Genomic DNA, 15,868 nt, shown 5'->3' with positions numbered 1-15,868 from the left:
CGCTGTATTACAGTCATACCTCGGGTTGAAGTCGCTTCAGGTTGAGCGCTTTTGGGTTGCGCTCCGCGGCGACCCGGAAGTAACGGAACGCGTTAGTTCCGGGTTTCATCACTTGCGCATGCGCAGACGGTCAAAATGACATCATGCGCATGTGCAGAAGCGGCAAATCGCGAGCCACAGAGACACGGGTTGCGTTTGCTTCTGGATGCGAACGGGGCTCCGGAACGGATCCCTTTCGTATCCTGAGGTACCGCTGTATTATTATTATTTGCCGGCCTTACCTCGAGCTGCTGGGCGCCCGCAGAGGAGACGTGACAATCAGGTGGGATTTCAAGACAGGGGGCGGAGGAGGAGGAGGAGGCAGCGGCGGCGGAGGCTGCTGCTCGCTGAAACTCAGGGACCGGCTTCGCACCTGCAAACAAGAAACGTACGCGGTTTACGATACACCCAAGTGCAAGTCACTCCAGGACCCCACCTCCCCAAGGCGCTGGAAACAGCCCTTTGTGCCGCTCAAGATTCCTGCAGCCACAGAAGTCAGGACAAGAGATGGAAAGGCCTGGAAAAAACCAGAAAAATTGGGGGGAAATCAGGTTTTTTCCTGTTTTTTTCCAAAGCCGGTTTTTAGAAGTCCACGAGAAATATGACAAAGGAGGAAGAAATGGAAAATGACAGTAGTTCAGAAAATGAGATAGAATAAACTGCATGTATTCGAAGAGGCAGAGGAACCAGAGACCAAATTGCAAACATTCGCTGGATTATGGAGAAAGCTAGAGAGTTCGAGAAAGACATCTACTTCTGCTTCATTGACTATGCAAAAGCCTTTGACTGTGTCGACCACAGCAAACTATGGCAAGTTCTTAAAGAACACTCCCATTTCTGATCACCTCATTTGCCTTCTGAGAAATCTCTATGTGGGACAAGAAGCTACAGCTAGAACTGGATATGGAACAATGGATAGGTTCAAAATTGGGAAAGTAGTACGACAAGGCTGTCTCCCTGCTTATTTAACATATATGCAGAATTCATCATGCGAAAGGCTGGGCTGGATGAATCCCAAGCCGGAATTAAGATCGCCGGAAGAAATATCAACAACCTCAGATATGCAGATGACACAACCTTGATGGCAGAAAGTGAGGAGGAATTAAAGAACCTTTTAATGAGATCATGGCCACTGGTGCCATCACCTCCTGGCAAATAGAAGGGGAAGAAATAGAGGCAGTGAGAGATTTTACTTCCTTGGGCTCCATGATCACTGCAGATGGTGACAGCAGCCACGAAATTAAAAGACACCTGCTCCTTGGGAGAAAGGCGATGGCAAACCTAGACAGCATCTTAAAGCTGAAACATCACCTTGCCAACAAAGGTCCGTATAGTAAAAGCTATGGTTTTCCCAGCAGTGATGTATGGAAGTGAGAGCTGGACCATAAAGAAGGCTGATCGCTGAAGAATTGATGCTTTTGAATTCTGGTGCTGGAGGAGACGCTTGAGAGTCCCATGGACTGCAAGAAGATCAAACCTCTCCATTCTGAAGGAAATCAGCCCTGAGTGCTCACTGGAAGGACAGCTCCTGAAGCTGAGGCTCCAATACTTTGGCCACCTCATGAGAAGAGAAGACTCCCTGGAAAAGACCCTGATGTTGGGAAAGATGGAGGGCACAAGGAGAAGGGGACGACAGAGGACGAGATGGTTGGATAGTGTTCTTGAAGGTACGAACATGAGTTTGACCAAACTGCGGGAGGCAGTGGAAGACAGGAGTGCCTGGCATGCTCTGGTCCATGGGGTCATGAAGAGACGGACACGACTAAACGACTAAACAACAACAACCTATGTTGTAGTTACAGATAGGTAGCCGTGTTGGTCTGCCATAGTCAAAACAAAATAAAGAAGAAGTGTGCATGCACACGAAAGCTCATACCAAGAACTAACTTAGTTGGTCTTTAAGGTGCTACTGGAAGGAAAAATTTTTATTTTGTTTTAACATATGTTGTGTCTTGTTTCTTCTTTTAAAAAAGCGCTACTCAAAGGGTAGACCTTCTATGGAGCTTAAATACTGAGGTGGACCTTAACTTTATTTGCTATTGGTGCTAAGGAGCAAATCTGATTATTTTTACGTTGATGGTTTCTTGCTTTTTTTGTTGCCTTTGAGGGGAAGGGGGGTGGCTACGTGTTTTATTGCAGGCATAATATTTTTATATACACTGCATTTCGCGCAATTTGTAAAACTACTCCACACTAAACTTTTTTTCAATTTTTCCAAAATTTGTATTTTTCCCCGGAAAAAACAAGGGGGGGGGAACAATTTTTTCTCATGGTTTCAAAATCTCCGGAAATTTTAAATCTCTAGTCAGGACTCACCGGCGAGAGGGTGGGGATAGTAGATGTCGCTGCAGCCCAGCTGATACTGGTGAATATGTGCGGGGATACTGGAATCTGGATGGACGGCAGAGCCTGAGAGAGAAAAAACAAGGGAGGTGTGAAAGGATTCACTGCGTTTCCATCTCCGCTGCCTATTTTGCAAAATGCATTTATGGGGTGGCAGGAGAGAGAGAGAGAGGTTTGTAGTTTAACTGCACGCTGCATGAAGGAGGACTTTGTTTTCAAAGCATGCATTACCGTAGCCAGACTACCCTTGTAGGTGGCCTAAAGGTAAAAGAGACCCCTGACCATTAGGTCCAGTCGCGGGTGACTCTGGGGTTGCGGCACTCATCTCGCTTTATTGGCCGAGGGAGCCGGCGTACAGCTTCCGGGTCATGTGGCCAGCAGGACTAAGCCGCTTCTGGCGAAGCAGAGCAGCGCACGGAAACACCATTTATCTTCCCGCCAGAGTGGTACCTATTTATCTACTTGCACTTTGAGGTGCTTTCGAACTGTTAAGTTGGCAGGAGCAGGGACCGAGCAACGGGAGCTCACCCCGTCACAGGGATTCGAACCGCCAACCTTCTGAGCAGAAACCCCAGGCTCTGTGGTTTAACCCACAGCGCCTCCTGCGTCGCTTGTAGGTGGCATAATGGTAAAGGTAAAGGGACCCCTGACCATTAGGTCCAGTTGTGGCCGACTCTGGGGTTGCGGCGCTCATCTCGCTTTACTGGCCGAGGGAGCCGGCGTACAGCTTCCGGGTCATGTGGCCAGCAGGACTAAGTCGAAACGCCGTTTACCTTCCCGCTGGAGTGGTACCTATTTATCTACTTGCACTTTGACGTGCTTTCGAACTGCTAGGTTGGCAGGAGCAGGGACCGAGCAACGGGAGCTCACCCCGTAGAGGGGATTCGAACGGCCGACCTTCTGATCGGCAAGTCCTAGGCTCTGTGGTTTAACCTCAAATTATATTGGTGCATCCCTATTCCTCTTATTATTTATCGTTCAACTGTTTTGCACGTGGTATGATGCAATACCCCAAAGCCACACTTTTGGGGTTTTGCTAGTTGTAATAAAAAGGGTGTGAGGGGGAGATATATATTTGGGGAGGGCCAGCCGGGCCCTACCTGATACGCATGGTCGGCTTGGATGTGCCAGAAGGAGCTAGGAGCCGACTGGCTGAGGGCGCTGCTGGACAGGTGATGTTCCGGAGGGACTGCTTGGTCCAGGATGAGAGCCTCTGGCTGTGACGGAGTCTGCTGAATGGCGATGGGAGAAGAAGCCCCCACAGAGGTGGCGGTGGGGCTGGAGACGGCCGCTGCGGGTTCTGGGGGCGCCTCGTCCTTCACTTGCATTTCCGTGTAGTAAAAATCCTCTTCCCTCTTCCGCTGGTCAGAATTGGCGCCGTCTCTGCAGCGATGGGAAATGAGAGATTAAGCAACGCCCAGGGAACTGGGGGGAGACACAAGTCCAACATTTGGCAAATTTTGGGCTCTGGGGATATTATTTATTTATTTATTTATTTATTTATTTATTTATTTTACCCCCGTCCATCTGGCTGAGTTTCCCCAGCCACTCTGGGCGGCTTCCAATCAAGTGTTAAAAACAATACAGCATTAAATATTAAAAACTTCCCCAAACAGGGCTGCCTTCAGATGTCTTTTAAAGAGAAGATAGCTGCTTATTTCCTTCACATCTGAAGGGAGGGTGTTCCACAGGGCAGGTGCCACTACCGAAAAGGCCCTCTGCCTGGTTCCCTGTAACCTCACTTCTCACAATGAAGGAACTGCCAGAAGGCCCTTGGAGCTGGACCTCAGTATCCGGGCAGAATGATGGGGGTGGAGACGCTCCTTCAGGTATACTGGGCTGAGGCCGTTTAGGGCTTTAAAGGTCAGCATCAACACTTTGAATTGTGCTCGGAAACATACTAGGAGCCAATGCAGATCTCTCAGGACCGGTGTTATGTGGTCTCGGCGGCCACTCCCAGTCACCAGTCTAGCTGCTGCATTCGGGATTAATTGCAGTTTCTGGGTCACCTTCAAAGGTAGCCCCAAGTAGAGCGCATTGCAGTAGTCTAATTTAAATTAGAGGCGCCCTTTTTCCATCGGCTCCCCAGATCAAACAGAGAAGCACCGTCCTCTTGACCACAGAACAGCCCAGGTAGCGTTAACCGCCTACCTCCCAGTTTCCCCTTTTGTTTTGCTCATCGTTCAGAGCTCAGAGACGACGCTGTGCTTTTGGGGAGGCAAATTCCCCGGGAATGTCCGAGCCTCAGAGTTCTCTTTCATTTTTTCCCCTTTTATTTTATTAATTTATTTAATATAATTATTGTCAAATATATGCAAAATATTGCAAATACATACAGATAAGCACACACATATAAAAAAAGAACAAAAGAGGGGGAAAGGAAGAAAATAAAAAATAAAGAGTAAAGTTGGAACAATTTCTTCCATATTTATCCTACAAATATCTCAATAATAAAATTTCATTGGTTGACTTCCATCGCTTACACTGCACTTCCTATATGCATTTTAAGCAAGATAGTATCTGTTATTCCGTATTTTTCCCATACAATCTCACACAAATATTCTAATCAATAAGTTTTCTAAATCTTTCATAAATCTATTCTAAACACAACCAATACCTTACATTTAATCTTTGTAAATAATAAATAAATCATTTAAACATTTCCACTGTTTCTAGATTATATTTTTTGGTTTTTGTCTTATCAAATCGGTCAACTTTGCTAATTCCTAGTATTCGCATAATTTATTCAGCCATTCTTCTTTGGTTGGAACGTAATTTCCTTTCCCGTTATTGGCTATTAACATTCTCACTGCTGTTGTCGCGTACAATAAAATATTAATTTTGTCATTTGGGATGTCTCCATTCAAAATTCCTAATAAATATGATTCTGCTCTTTTAGTATGTGATGTTTTTATTAGCTTTTTAATTTCCTCATGTATTGTATTCCAATATTTCTTAATTTCCGGACATGAACACCACATATGTTATAAGGTTCCAATCATTCTATTACACCTTTCAGTTCTCTTTCAGGCTCGCAAACGGACGGGAATGGGCAATGTCGGCGGCTGTGATTGGCAGGCAGCATGGCACCTCCGGATTGGCCAGGCTTGGTATAAATACCAGGCGGTTAGAAGTTGAAGCTCCAATTCTGGCCACTACACCAGTCGCGGCGTCCACCATGGCCAGCTGTGACAACCCAACGGGGACAACTGTGACACTTGGAGTCGCTTCCACCTCTACAATTCTGTGATTGTACAACAACAACAACTCCTCAAGCTGGCAGGTACAGCAACTGATCTTGAGGAGCTCAGCTTGGAAGGCCACCTGCACACAAATGTTCCATATCTGGAATCAGGCACATCTGGAGCCTCTGATTCCATCAATAGCGCCCGAGTTCCATCACAGAACGAAAGAGTTGGACGCTACCCCAAGTTCATCTAGCCCAAGCAAGTCCCAACTCCCTAGAGGCTGCGATCTACTCCCAGCATAAAACAACTGGCAGTGATCTGGAATGATCAATGGAGAGGGGGAATCTACCCATCATCATTGGAGGAAGCAAAACGGAGGGGAGGACATTGTTGTTGTTGTTGTTTAGTCGTTTAGTCGTGTCCGACTCTTCGTGACCCCCTGGACCAGAGCACGCCAGGCACTCCTGTCTTCCACTGCCTCCCGCAGTTTGGTCAAACTCATGCTGGTAGCTTCGAGAACACTCTCCCACCATCTCGTCCTCTGTCGTCCCCTTCTCCTTGCGCCCTCCATCTTTCCCAACATCAGGGTCTTTTCCAGGGAGTCTTCTCTTCTCCTGAGGTGGCCAAAGTCTTGGAGCCTCAGCTTCAGGATCTGTCCTTCCAGTGAGCACTCAGGGCTGATTTCCTTCAGAATGGAGAGGTTTGATCTTCTTGCAGTCCATGGGACTCTCAAGAGTCTCCTCCAGCACCAAGGGGAGGACATAAAACACACACAAAACAACACGACGCAAATAAGAGGAGAAAGCTTCTTTTCAGTAACGTCTTCCCCCATTTCATGGACAGAACAAGGACCGCGGTGGGCGGAGAATTCCAGAACATTTCTTTCTCCAGCTGGCAATCCAAAGGAGACCTGTCGATTGTGATTGACCTGTTGGACATTGCTGATCCAGCCCAACCAGCTACAATGAAAGGAATCTCAACACCGTGTCGCTTCCCTCTGGGTGAACGCTGTTCAACCGGGGTCTTGGGGCCTTACTCACCCCAAGTGCTGGGTCTTCACGTGCCTTTTGATCCCCACGATGGAGCGAAGGACTTTTCCGCAGCTGGGCCACAGACAGGTGTACATCACCTTCACAGAATTCTAGGGGAGAGAGAGAGAGAGAGAGACACCTGGTTCAGGTCTGCAGGCAGTTAAATCTGGTTATTGTTTTTTTCTGGTTATTTGTTTGTTTGTTTCCGTTTTGTCATATTTGGAAAATAAAAAAAAATGTTATCAAAGAAGAAGAAGAAGAAGAATCCCCGGGACTAAGTCTATAGTCAGGCTTTCTTATATGTCTTGTTCATTAATAGCTATTCTTTGCTTATCTGAAAAAATTCAGTAAAAAAAAAAAATTCTCACAAAAGGGACATTCACATGAAAAACAGGCCTGTTTTTCTCATCATTAGCCAAGTTAATTATCAGCCAACTGCTGAGTAAGAACAGAGGAGTCTGCTGATCAGGCCAATGACCCATCTAGACCAGGATCCTTTTTAAAAGCCATCATACAGTGGTGCCTCGCAAGACGAAATTAATCCGTTCCGTGAGGCTCTTCGTATAGCGGGTTTTTCGTCTTGCAAAGCAAGCCCATTGACAGCTTAGCTGATTAGCGCTATTAGCGGTTTAGCGGCTTTTAGCGGATCAGCTGATAAGCGGCTTATCAGCGGATCAGCTGATAAGCAGCTTACGGCTTAGGAAAAGGGGGAAAAAAGAGGAAAAACCCCGCAGGAACTCGCAAGACATTTTCGTCTTGCGAAGCAAGCCCATAGGGAAATTCGTTTTGCGAAGCGCCTCCAAAACGGAAAACCCTTTCGTCTAGCGGGTTTTCCGTCTTGCGAGGCGTTCGTCTTGCGGGGCACCACTGTAAAAAGGTAAAGGGAACCCTGACTGTTAGATCCAGTCGCGGATGACTCTGGGGTTGCGGTGCTCATCTCGCTTTATTGGCCGAGGGAGCCGGCATACAGCTTCCGGGTCATGAGGCCAGCATGACTAAGCCACTTCTGGTGAACCAGAGCAGCACACAGAAACGCTGTTTATCTTCCCGCTGGAGCAGTACCTATTTATCTACTTGCACTTTGACGTGCTTTCGAACTGCTAGGTTGGCAGGAGCAGGGACCGAGGAACGGGAGCTCACCCCGTTGCGGGGATTCGAACCGTCAACCTTCTGATTGGCAATCCTAGGCTCTGTGGTGCCACCCGCGTCCCTAAAGCCATAATAGTCAGTGGCAATTACAGCCTCCTGTGGGAGGGAGTTCCACAGGTTAACAGTGAGTTAATGAAAGTCGCCAAAAAATCAGGCAGCGAAGAATCCGCGTTCCATGGGGCGATTCTCCAGCCACTGCCCCTCCCCACTTCTGCGCCCCCTACCTTTCTCTTCCGGGGAGCAGGCTCATCAAAGAGGAAGGGGTCCAAGTCCGTCTCAAAGCCGTCGTCCGGCCGGGGAGAACTGAAGGCTTCGCTCGAGTACTTGGGGCTGGCCTCAGAATGGGGAGGAGACGGGGTCGACATACAGCTCCAGTGCCCACTAGTGCTGCTGCTGCCCCCGTCCGACATGTCTCCGCTTTCCTTCCACACATCGCCCGCCGCTTGGGATGCTAAGGAACAGAGGAGAGAGGGGGTTGGACTAGATGACCCTCGGGAAGCCCTTCCAACCCCACGGCTCTTTTGAGAAACAAGACGCAAACTGCTTTCGCACTTGGCTCAGTTCCAGCCCCCGTCAACGTCTTTTCCGAATTGTTCTCCCCCCCCCCCCCCCCGTTACTAGGCCAGGCTTCTCAACCTCGGCCCTCCAGATGTTTTGGGACTACAACTTCCATGATCCCTAGCTAGCAGGACCAGTGGTCAGGGATGATGGGAATTGTAGTCTCCAAACATCTGGAGGGCCGAGGAATCTGCCCTGCATGCAAAGGGCTCCAGGTTCAAATCTCACCCTCTCCAGATAGCCATTCAATTTATCCACCCATCTATCAACCTCTCTGTTTTGCTTTGTTTTTGTTTTTCAGTTATACTTTTCAAAATTTATACATTTCATTAGTTTCACAATCAAATTCACATTTCAAAATTTGACTTCCTCCCCCCCCCCCCTTTCTGCGGTTCCTTAAATTTAGTTTTGGATATCCAAATTCATTCAACTTGCTCACTTAAATTATCTACTGTAAATATACACTCTTATAAAACTGCGGGTTATTACAATGATCCTGCTAATGTTTTTATCTGTTTACAATTGATCTGTAAATTTATTTGTTTTGCTTTTTACTTATCCATTACCGAAAAGCATATGCAAAAAAAAAGGAAAAGCAGTTTTACAATTTTGTGATTCCACTGGAATATTGTGGGTTGTTTATGGGGTAGGGATACGTCAGAGGTCTTGCTGAAACGGCCTTCTTCAGGCTGGTGTCTTCCAGATGTTTCAGACAGCAATTTAACAAACGTAAGATGAGTGTGCTGGATCAGGCCCATGGCAAATCTGGTCCAGCTTCCACCTCTCACAGTGACCAACCAGATGCCCATTTCGGGAAATCCGAAAGCAGGATTCGAATACAGGAGCGTTGTCGCTTCCTGTGGTTTCCAGCAACTGATATATGAAGGACTTTAGTAAATTTGTGCGTTGGGTATGACACTGCTGGACAAAGCCCAACCAACTCAAAAGGGATAACCTTTGAGCAGGCGTCCACAGGATCGCACCTGCGAAATTTGCTTCTGGAAAGGAGGGCAAGAGAATAAATCCTACACACTCTGAGTTTCCACAAATGCGCTGCCAACTTAAGTCGATCGATGGCTTTTCCCACACTGGCAGAGTCCTATTTTTAACTTGATTCCTGGGCAGCACCTCTAAATAGAGACGCCGGCTCCTCTGGGGGCCCCAGGACCCATCGCTCCCATAATAGGCCCGAGCATCCGACTGGAAACGGCGGCCGGGAGTCGGGTTACGTGCTCCGTGCCTCTCTCTAGGAATGCAGACACCGTCCCAAATGCGGCCAGCTGCCCTTCCAAGCAGCTGTCCGACGGCAGGGCCGGGCGGAGGGCACAGAGAAGGGAGCGGACGGTCACAAACAGCAACCCTCAAGGGACTGGGCTGGCGGTTTCCTCGGCCAGCAAAGTTCCGCCACCATCTCCTTGCTGGTTTCAGAAGGCGACTGAACCAGACGGTCGCAGGGGGGACGCAGGGGTCCCGTCAGACCTCGAAGGAGGGAGATGGGGCAGCTGTTGGAGGGGTGAAATCGAGCGCTCTCTCGCTCAGGGCCTGCTTACGGACCAGACGAGCCACTGTCCTGATCCAGGACAGTGTGTCTCAGTGGTTAGAGCAGTGGGGCGGGGGGGGGGAATCAGTCTTTAACATCAGCAGTCAGGAGCGCTTCAGCCCTGTTTTTGAGTTTGTTTGAAACTTAAACAGCTTATCTCGTATTCCTTTGTAAGTTTTTCTTAAAACCTTTTTTTGTAAGCGTTTCAGCCCTGCTTTTGAGTTTTCTGGAAATCATTGAAAACCATTTATGGTTTATAATGTTCTCTTAAATAGGGCTATGTTTTAAACTTGTCACTGAGGTTTTTATACCTTTTTTGTAAACTCAAGGAAGCGTCGCAGCCCTGCTCTTGAGTTTGTTTGATATCACTTAAAATCATTCAAGGTTTAAAAATTCTTTATTTCCTTCTGAGGAAACGGATTAGTTCAGTGAAAGGAGTTTTGTAGCCGGCATCTCATTAAGTCTTTGTTTAATTCTAGGTTAATTTCCACACCCCCCCCCCAAAAAAAATGATTTTTGTTATTCAATTCGATAGTCGATTATCTCTCGTTTCAGGGATTTTCACGGCAATTCTTTTGTTTTGTGTAATTTCTTGGTTGCGTGGCTGTCTTTTTTTCACTGGTTAGTGCAGGCTTCCTCAACGTTGGCCCTCCAGATGTGTTTTGCCTACAACTCCCATGATCCCTAGCTAGCAGGACCGGTGGTCAGGGATGATGGGAATTGTAGTCTCAAAACATCTGGAGGGCCGAAGTTGAGGAAGCCTGGCTTAGAGTGTCAGGCTAGGACCTGGGTTCAAATCCAATCACTTGGCCACTGAGGACGCCGGGTGACCTTCGGCCAATCGCTGCCTTTCAGCCCAACCTCCCTCGCAGGGGTGTTGGGGAGATTCAATGGGGGGGGGGGGAAGCCTCATATGACACCTTGAGCTCTTTGGATTTTATTTTTTATTTTTGCAGGGTTAGGATCACATAACCTGCTGTGAGTGGAAGGGGCCCCTCTTCCCATCCTCTAGACGAGGGGTCAGCAAACTTTTTCAGCAGGGGGCCAGTCCACTGTCCCTCAGACCTTGTGGGGGCCGGACTGTATTTTGAAGGGAAATAATGAACGAACTCCTATGCCCCACAAATAACCCAGAGATACATTTTAAATAAAAGTGCACATTCTACTCATGTAAAAACACCAGGCAGGCCCCACAAATAACCCAGATATGCATTTTAAATAAAAGGGCACATTCTACTCATGTAAAAAACTGCTGATTCCCGGACCGTCCGTGGGCTGGATTTAGAAGGTGATTGGGCTGGAAACCCACCAAACCTGCCACACCTGGAACTAGGTGTGCAGAGGGCAGCTGAACGGGACGCAGCTGTGGGCAGCCTGATTAAGGACCTTTCGCCTTGAGACGCCCAGAAAAAGCAAGTCTAGAGTGAGAGACGAGGGCGAGGAACACTGTTTTCAGGAACTCTTCTGGCGGTGAGAATTTTTGGGGTGAGCTGAGCATTTGTTTGGACCCTGATGAGAACCTGGAAGCTGAGAGGGAGGGCGTGTTAAGAAGAAAATATTATATACAGTGGTACCTCGGGTTACATATGCTTCAGGTTACAGACTCCGCTAATCCAGAAATAGTACCTTGGGTTAATAATAATAATATAATGGGGGTGGAGACGCTCCTTCAGGTATACTGGGCCGAGGCCATTTAGGGCTTTAAAGGTCAACACCAGCACTTTGAATTGTGCTCGGAAACGTACTGGGAGCCAATGTAGGTCTTTCAAGACCGGTGTTATGTGGTCTCGGCGGCCGCCCCCAGTCACCAGTCTAGCTGCCGCATTCTGGATTAGCTGTAGTTTCCGAGTCACCTTCAAAGGTAGCCCCACGTAGAGCGCATTGCAGTAGTCCAAGCGGGAGATAACTAGAGCATGCACCACTCTGGCGAGACAGTCCGCGGGCAGGTAGGGTCTCAGCCTGCGTACCAGGTGGAGTTGGTAAACAGCTGCCCTGGATACAGAATTGACCTGCGCCTCCATGGACAGCTGTGAGTCCAAAATGACTCCCAGGCTGCGCACCTGGTCCTTCAGGGGCACAGTTACCCTATTCAGGACCAGGGAGTCCTCCACACCAGCCCGCCCCCTGTCCCCCCAAAACAGTACTTCTGCCTTGTCAGGATTCAACCTCAGTCCATTAGCCGCCATCCATCCTCCATCCATCCTCCAACCGCCTCCAGGCACTCACACAGGACCTTCACCGCCTTCACTGGTTCTGATTTGAAAGAGAGGTAGAGCTGGGTATCATCTGCATATTGATGGACACCCAGTCCAAAGAACTTTGCTTCAGGATGAGAACAGAAATTGTGCTCCGGTGGCACGGCAGCAGCGAGGGCCCCATTAGCTAAAGTGGTGCTTCAGGTTAAGAACAGTTTCAGGCTACGAACAGACCTCCGGAACGAATTAAGTACATAACCAGAGGTACCACTGTATATTAGCATCTTTGCATTAATGCAACGTTTTTATGCGCAACCGTGTATTTTTGCAGTAATTCATGTTTAAGTCGTCTGTTGTCACTTCTGTTTTCTCGTATGTTTTAATCTATTAAGCCACACAGAAATTGAATGATCAGTAGTCCATCAATCAATCAATCACCGGATCTATGTTTAGGTCACATGCTGTTTTCTGGAACAAAACCTTCAGCAAAATCACCGAGAGGAGAGTCTGAGTGTTTGTGACCACGGAGGAAACAGGACATCTGAACTGGCTGGCAAAGGCATCCCATGATTTCACCCTGTGTTTTAAGGACTGTCAACCATATGGAGCAAATTTGCTTTCCATTGCTCTGTTGTGGAGCAGCAGGGAGACCAGAATGACAATGAAAATGGAAAGCCTTTGCCAGCCTTACCTGGAGACACCTGGGACTGAACCTGGGACCTTGTGTCCCTTGCCACTAGGCCATGGGGTCCTTCCTATTCGATCTTGGCGTATCAAGCTCACCTGGGATGCCGGCATCACCATTCGGGGGGCTCTGGACCACGGGGCTGCAGGATAAGCTGGTCAACACCATGGCTGCCATCATTTCGTCCATCTCCACAGCAGCAGCATCTGATTTCCTGCAACAAGAGACCGAAGAACAGGGTGGAGGGGGGCTGAATATGAAGCCAACTTCCATGCATACAAAAACGGTGGGAAACCAGCACGTCCCAGGAGAAACGGCGCCAGGATTCGAGCCCTGCTGTCACACTTTGAACAGCTTGCATTTGTTTCAAACAGCCAAGTTACAAGGAACCAGTCTTCTCGGTGGTGGCACCCTCCCTGTGGAATGCCCTCCCACCAGACGTCAAAGAGAAGAACAACTACCAAACTTTTAGAAGACATCTGGAGGCAGCCCTGTTTAGGGAAGCTTTTATATAATAAATAACAACAACAACAACAATTTACTATTTATACCCCGCCCATCTGGCTGGGCCCCCCCAGCCACACTGGGCTGCTTCCAACAAAACACTAAAATACAATAACCTATTAAACTTTAAGAGCTTCCCTAAACAGGGCTGCCTTCAGATGTCTTCTAAAAGTTTGGTAGTTATTTTTCTCTTTGACAACTGGTGGGAGAGCATTCCACAGGGCGGGTGCCACCCTCGCAGCGAGGGAACCGCCAGAAGGCCCTCGGCGCTGGACCTCAGTGTCCAGGATGGATGATGGAGGTGGAGACGCTCCTTCAGGTATACTGGACTGAGGCCGTTTAGGGCTTTAAAGGTCAGCACCAACACTTTGAATTGTGCTTGGAAACATGCTGGGAGCCAGTGTAGGTCTTTCAGGACCAGTGTTATATGGTCTCGGCGGCCGCCCCCCAGTCACCAGTCTAGCTGCCGAATAGAATGTAGCTGCTAGCTTTTAATGTTTAACAGACCACTGTATTTTAATACTTTGTTGGAAGCCGCCCAGAGTGGCTGGGGAAACCCAGCCAGATGGGTGGGGTATAAATAAATTATTATTATTATTATTATTATTATTATTATTATTATTACTACTACTACAGTATTATTAGCTGCTATTCCTGCACTGCAGGCGTGCCACAGGTTGCCTTTGTAGGTGGGAGAGAGCACAGTGTCGCTGGTCAGCTACTGCCTGCCTTGAGCCGGACAGTCCCTTGTCTATAAAGTACTGACCCGCCACTGTCCCTCGCTTGCTTCAATGGGTGCTTGGAGCTCAGAGTATCGCTCGACAAGCTGGTTGAATTTCTGCACCAGGGGGAAAAAAGAATCTTCCAACAGTCTGACCCCCCCCCCCAAAAGCGCATTCCTCCACTGTGCTAACCACCGAACCAATCAACACGGGGGTTGGACTAGATGACCCTTGGGTCCCTTCTAACCAGAATCGTCGAACTGGAAGGTACCCCCCAATGAAATGCAAGAACCACAGCGGAAGAATCGCACTATGCCTTGATCCTACGAAGGCATTTCAGCATGGTGTCATGAAACGACGGCAAGCATCGACTCAACAAGGCAGCAATGAATGGAGGGTTTCAAACAGGACATTTAATTGGTTAGGTTTCAGCAGGCGTTTAAAAAAAAGGTAGCTTTGAAACCGGCACGGGGGGTTAAGGAAAGTCCAGGCCTCTTCCCCCCCCCCCCCGCCCCCCAAATCTGCACGGAAAGCTGAACTCAGCTCAGCGCTGAACTCAGCTCGCCCGCCTATCCAGGAAGAGAGATCTGTAAGAGGCGCTTTTAACAGAATGAATTATTTAAGCGGCGAGTCCAAACAGCCCCCAAGAGCAGATCTGGAGAACATCACGTACCTGGAGTCAGGAGAGAAAGCATTTCGCTCCCCCCCCTTTTTTTAAAAAAATTAAGCATTAGTTGTATCCAGGAGTTAAGAAAGCTCTCCTTAGGATTTCCAGCTTGGACTGCCATGCAATGTCTTGGTCTGCTTTAACGCGGGGGGGCTGCAACTCAGAAGTAGGCAAGGGGGGTTGCTAAGGAAGGTGCCACATTCAGTCACCAGCATCTGCAATAAAAAGGAAGCAGGACGGGCCCCTCCCCAGACCCTGAAAACTGCTGCCCAATTTAGGAACATGGGAAGCTGTCTCCTTGCACAGAGTCAAAACATTGGGCTCCATTCGTTCAACGGAGCCCCTACCCTACCTATGACTCACAAGAGCTGGGGGGTGTTCTTTAAGCTGCTCTGCTGGGGAGCACATGGCAGTTTCACACACCCCTCCAATATACCGCTGGGCGAAGCCGCCATCGCGCTCTGCCCCTCATAGCGGTCCTGGGCGATGTATTGTTTGCTATTGCTATGCAAACTCTGGGGGAGACCAGAACAGGTTGCAATTACTAGAAAAGGGAGACTGAACATTACAAAGAACTATTTGATCTAATAATAATAATAATAATAATAATAATAATAATAATAATAATAAAGTAATAATAATAATAATTTATTTTTTATACCCTGCCCATCTGGCTGAGTTTCCCCAGCCACACTGGGCGGCTTCCAATCAAGTGTCAAAACAATACAGCATCTAACATTTAAAACTTCCCTAAACAGGGCTGCCTTCAGATGTCTTTTAAAAAGAAGATAGCTGCTTATTTCCTTCACATCTGAGGGGAGGGCGTTCCACAGGGCAGGCGCCACTACCGAGAAGGCCCTCTGTCTGGTTCCCTGTAACCTCACTTCTCGCAGCGAGGGAACTGCCAGAAGGCCTTCGGTGCTGGACCTCAGTGTCCGGGCAGAATGATGGGGGTGGAGACGCTCCTTCAGGTATACAGGACCGAGGCCGTTTAGGGCTTGAAAGGTCAGCACCAACACTTTGAATTGTGCTTGGAAACTTACTGGGAGCCAATGCAGATCTTTCAGGACTGGTGTTATACTGTCCCAGCAGCCACTCCAGCAGCCGCATTCTGCATTAATTGCAGTTTCTGGGTCACCTTCAAAGGTAGCCCCATGTAGAGCGCATTGCAGTAGTCCAAGCGGGAGATAATCAGAGCATGCAGCACTATGGCGAGACAGTCCGCAGGCAGGTAAGGTCTCATCCTG

General features: G+C 48.4%; 1 protein-coding gene across 2 annotated transcripts in view; it reads right to left on the bottom strand.

The window, feature by feature from the left end:
- The window catches only part of ZNF395 (zinc finger protein 395), a 59,183-nt gene that overhangs the window by 6,013 nt on the left and 37,302 nt on the right, over positions 1-15,868 (bottom strand). For both annotated transcript variants that reach the window (XM_081854787.1, XM_081854786.1), the window contains exons 4-9: positions 12,827-12,942; positions 7,975-8,201; positions 6,611-6,711; positions 3,483-3,765; positions 2,356-2,448; positions 282-412 (exon numbers count right to left, since the gene is read on the bottom strand). In XM_081854787.1, the coding sequence (XP_081710913.1) occupies positions 282-412; positions 2,356-2,448; positions 3,483-3,765; positions 6,611-6,711; positions 7,975-8,201; positions 12,827-12,942 (951 nt within the window). The remainder of the gene's footprint in view (positions 1-281; positions 413-2,355; positions 2,449-3,482; positions 3,766-6,610; positions 6,712-7,974; positions 8,202-12,826; positions 12,943-15,868) is intronic.

Source organism: Podarcis erhardii (genome assembly GCF_964252035.2).
Source record: "Podarcis erhardii genome assembly, chromosome: 3".
In the NCBI taxonomy this organism is placed as follows: domain Eukaryota; kingdom Metazoa; phylum Chordata; class Lepidosauria; order Squamata; family Lacertidae; genus Podarcis; species Podarcis erhardii.
Note: the sequence above shows the minus strand (reverse complement) of the source record. Positions and strands in the feature narration are given on the sequence as shown.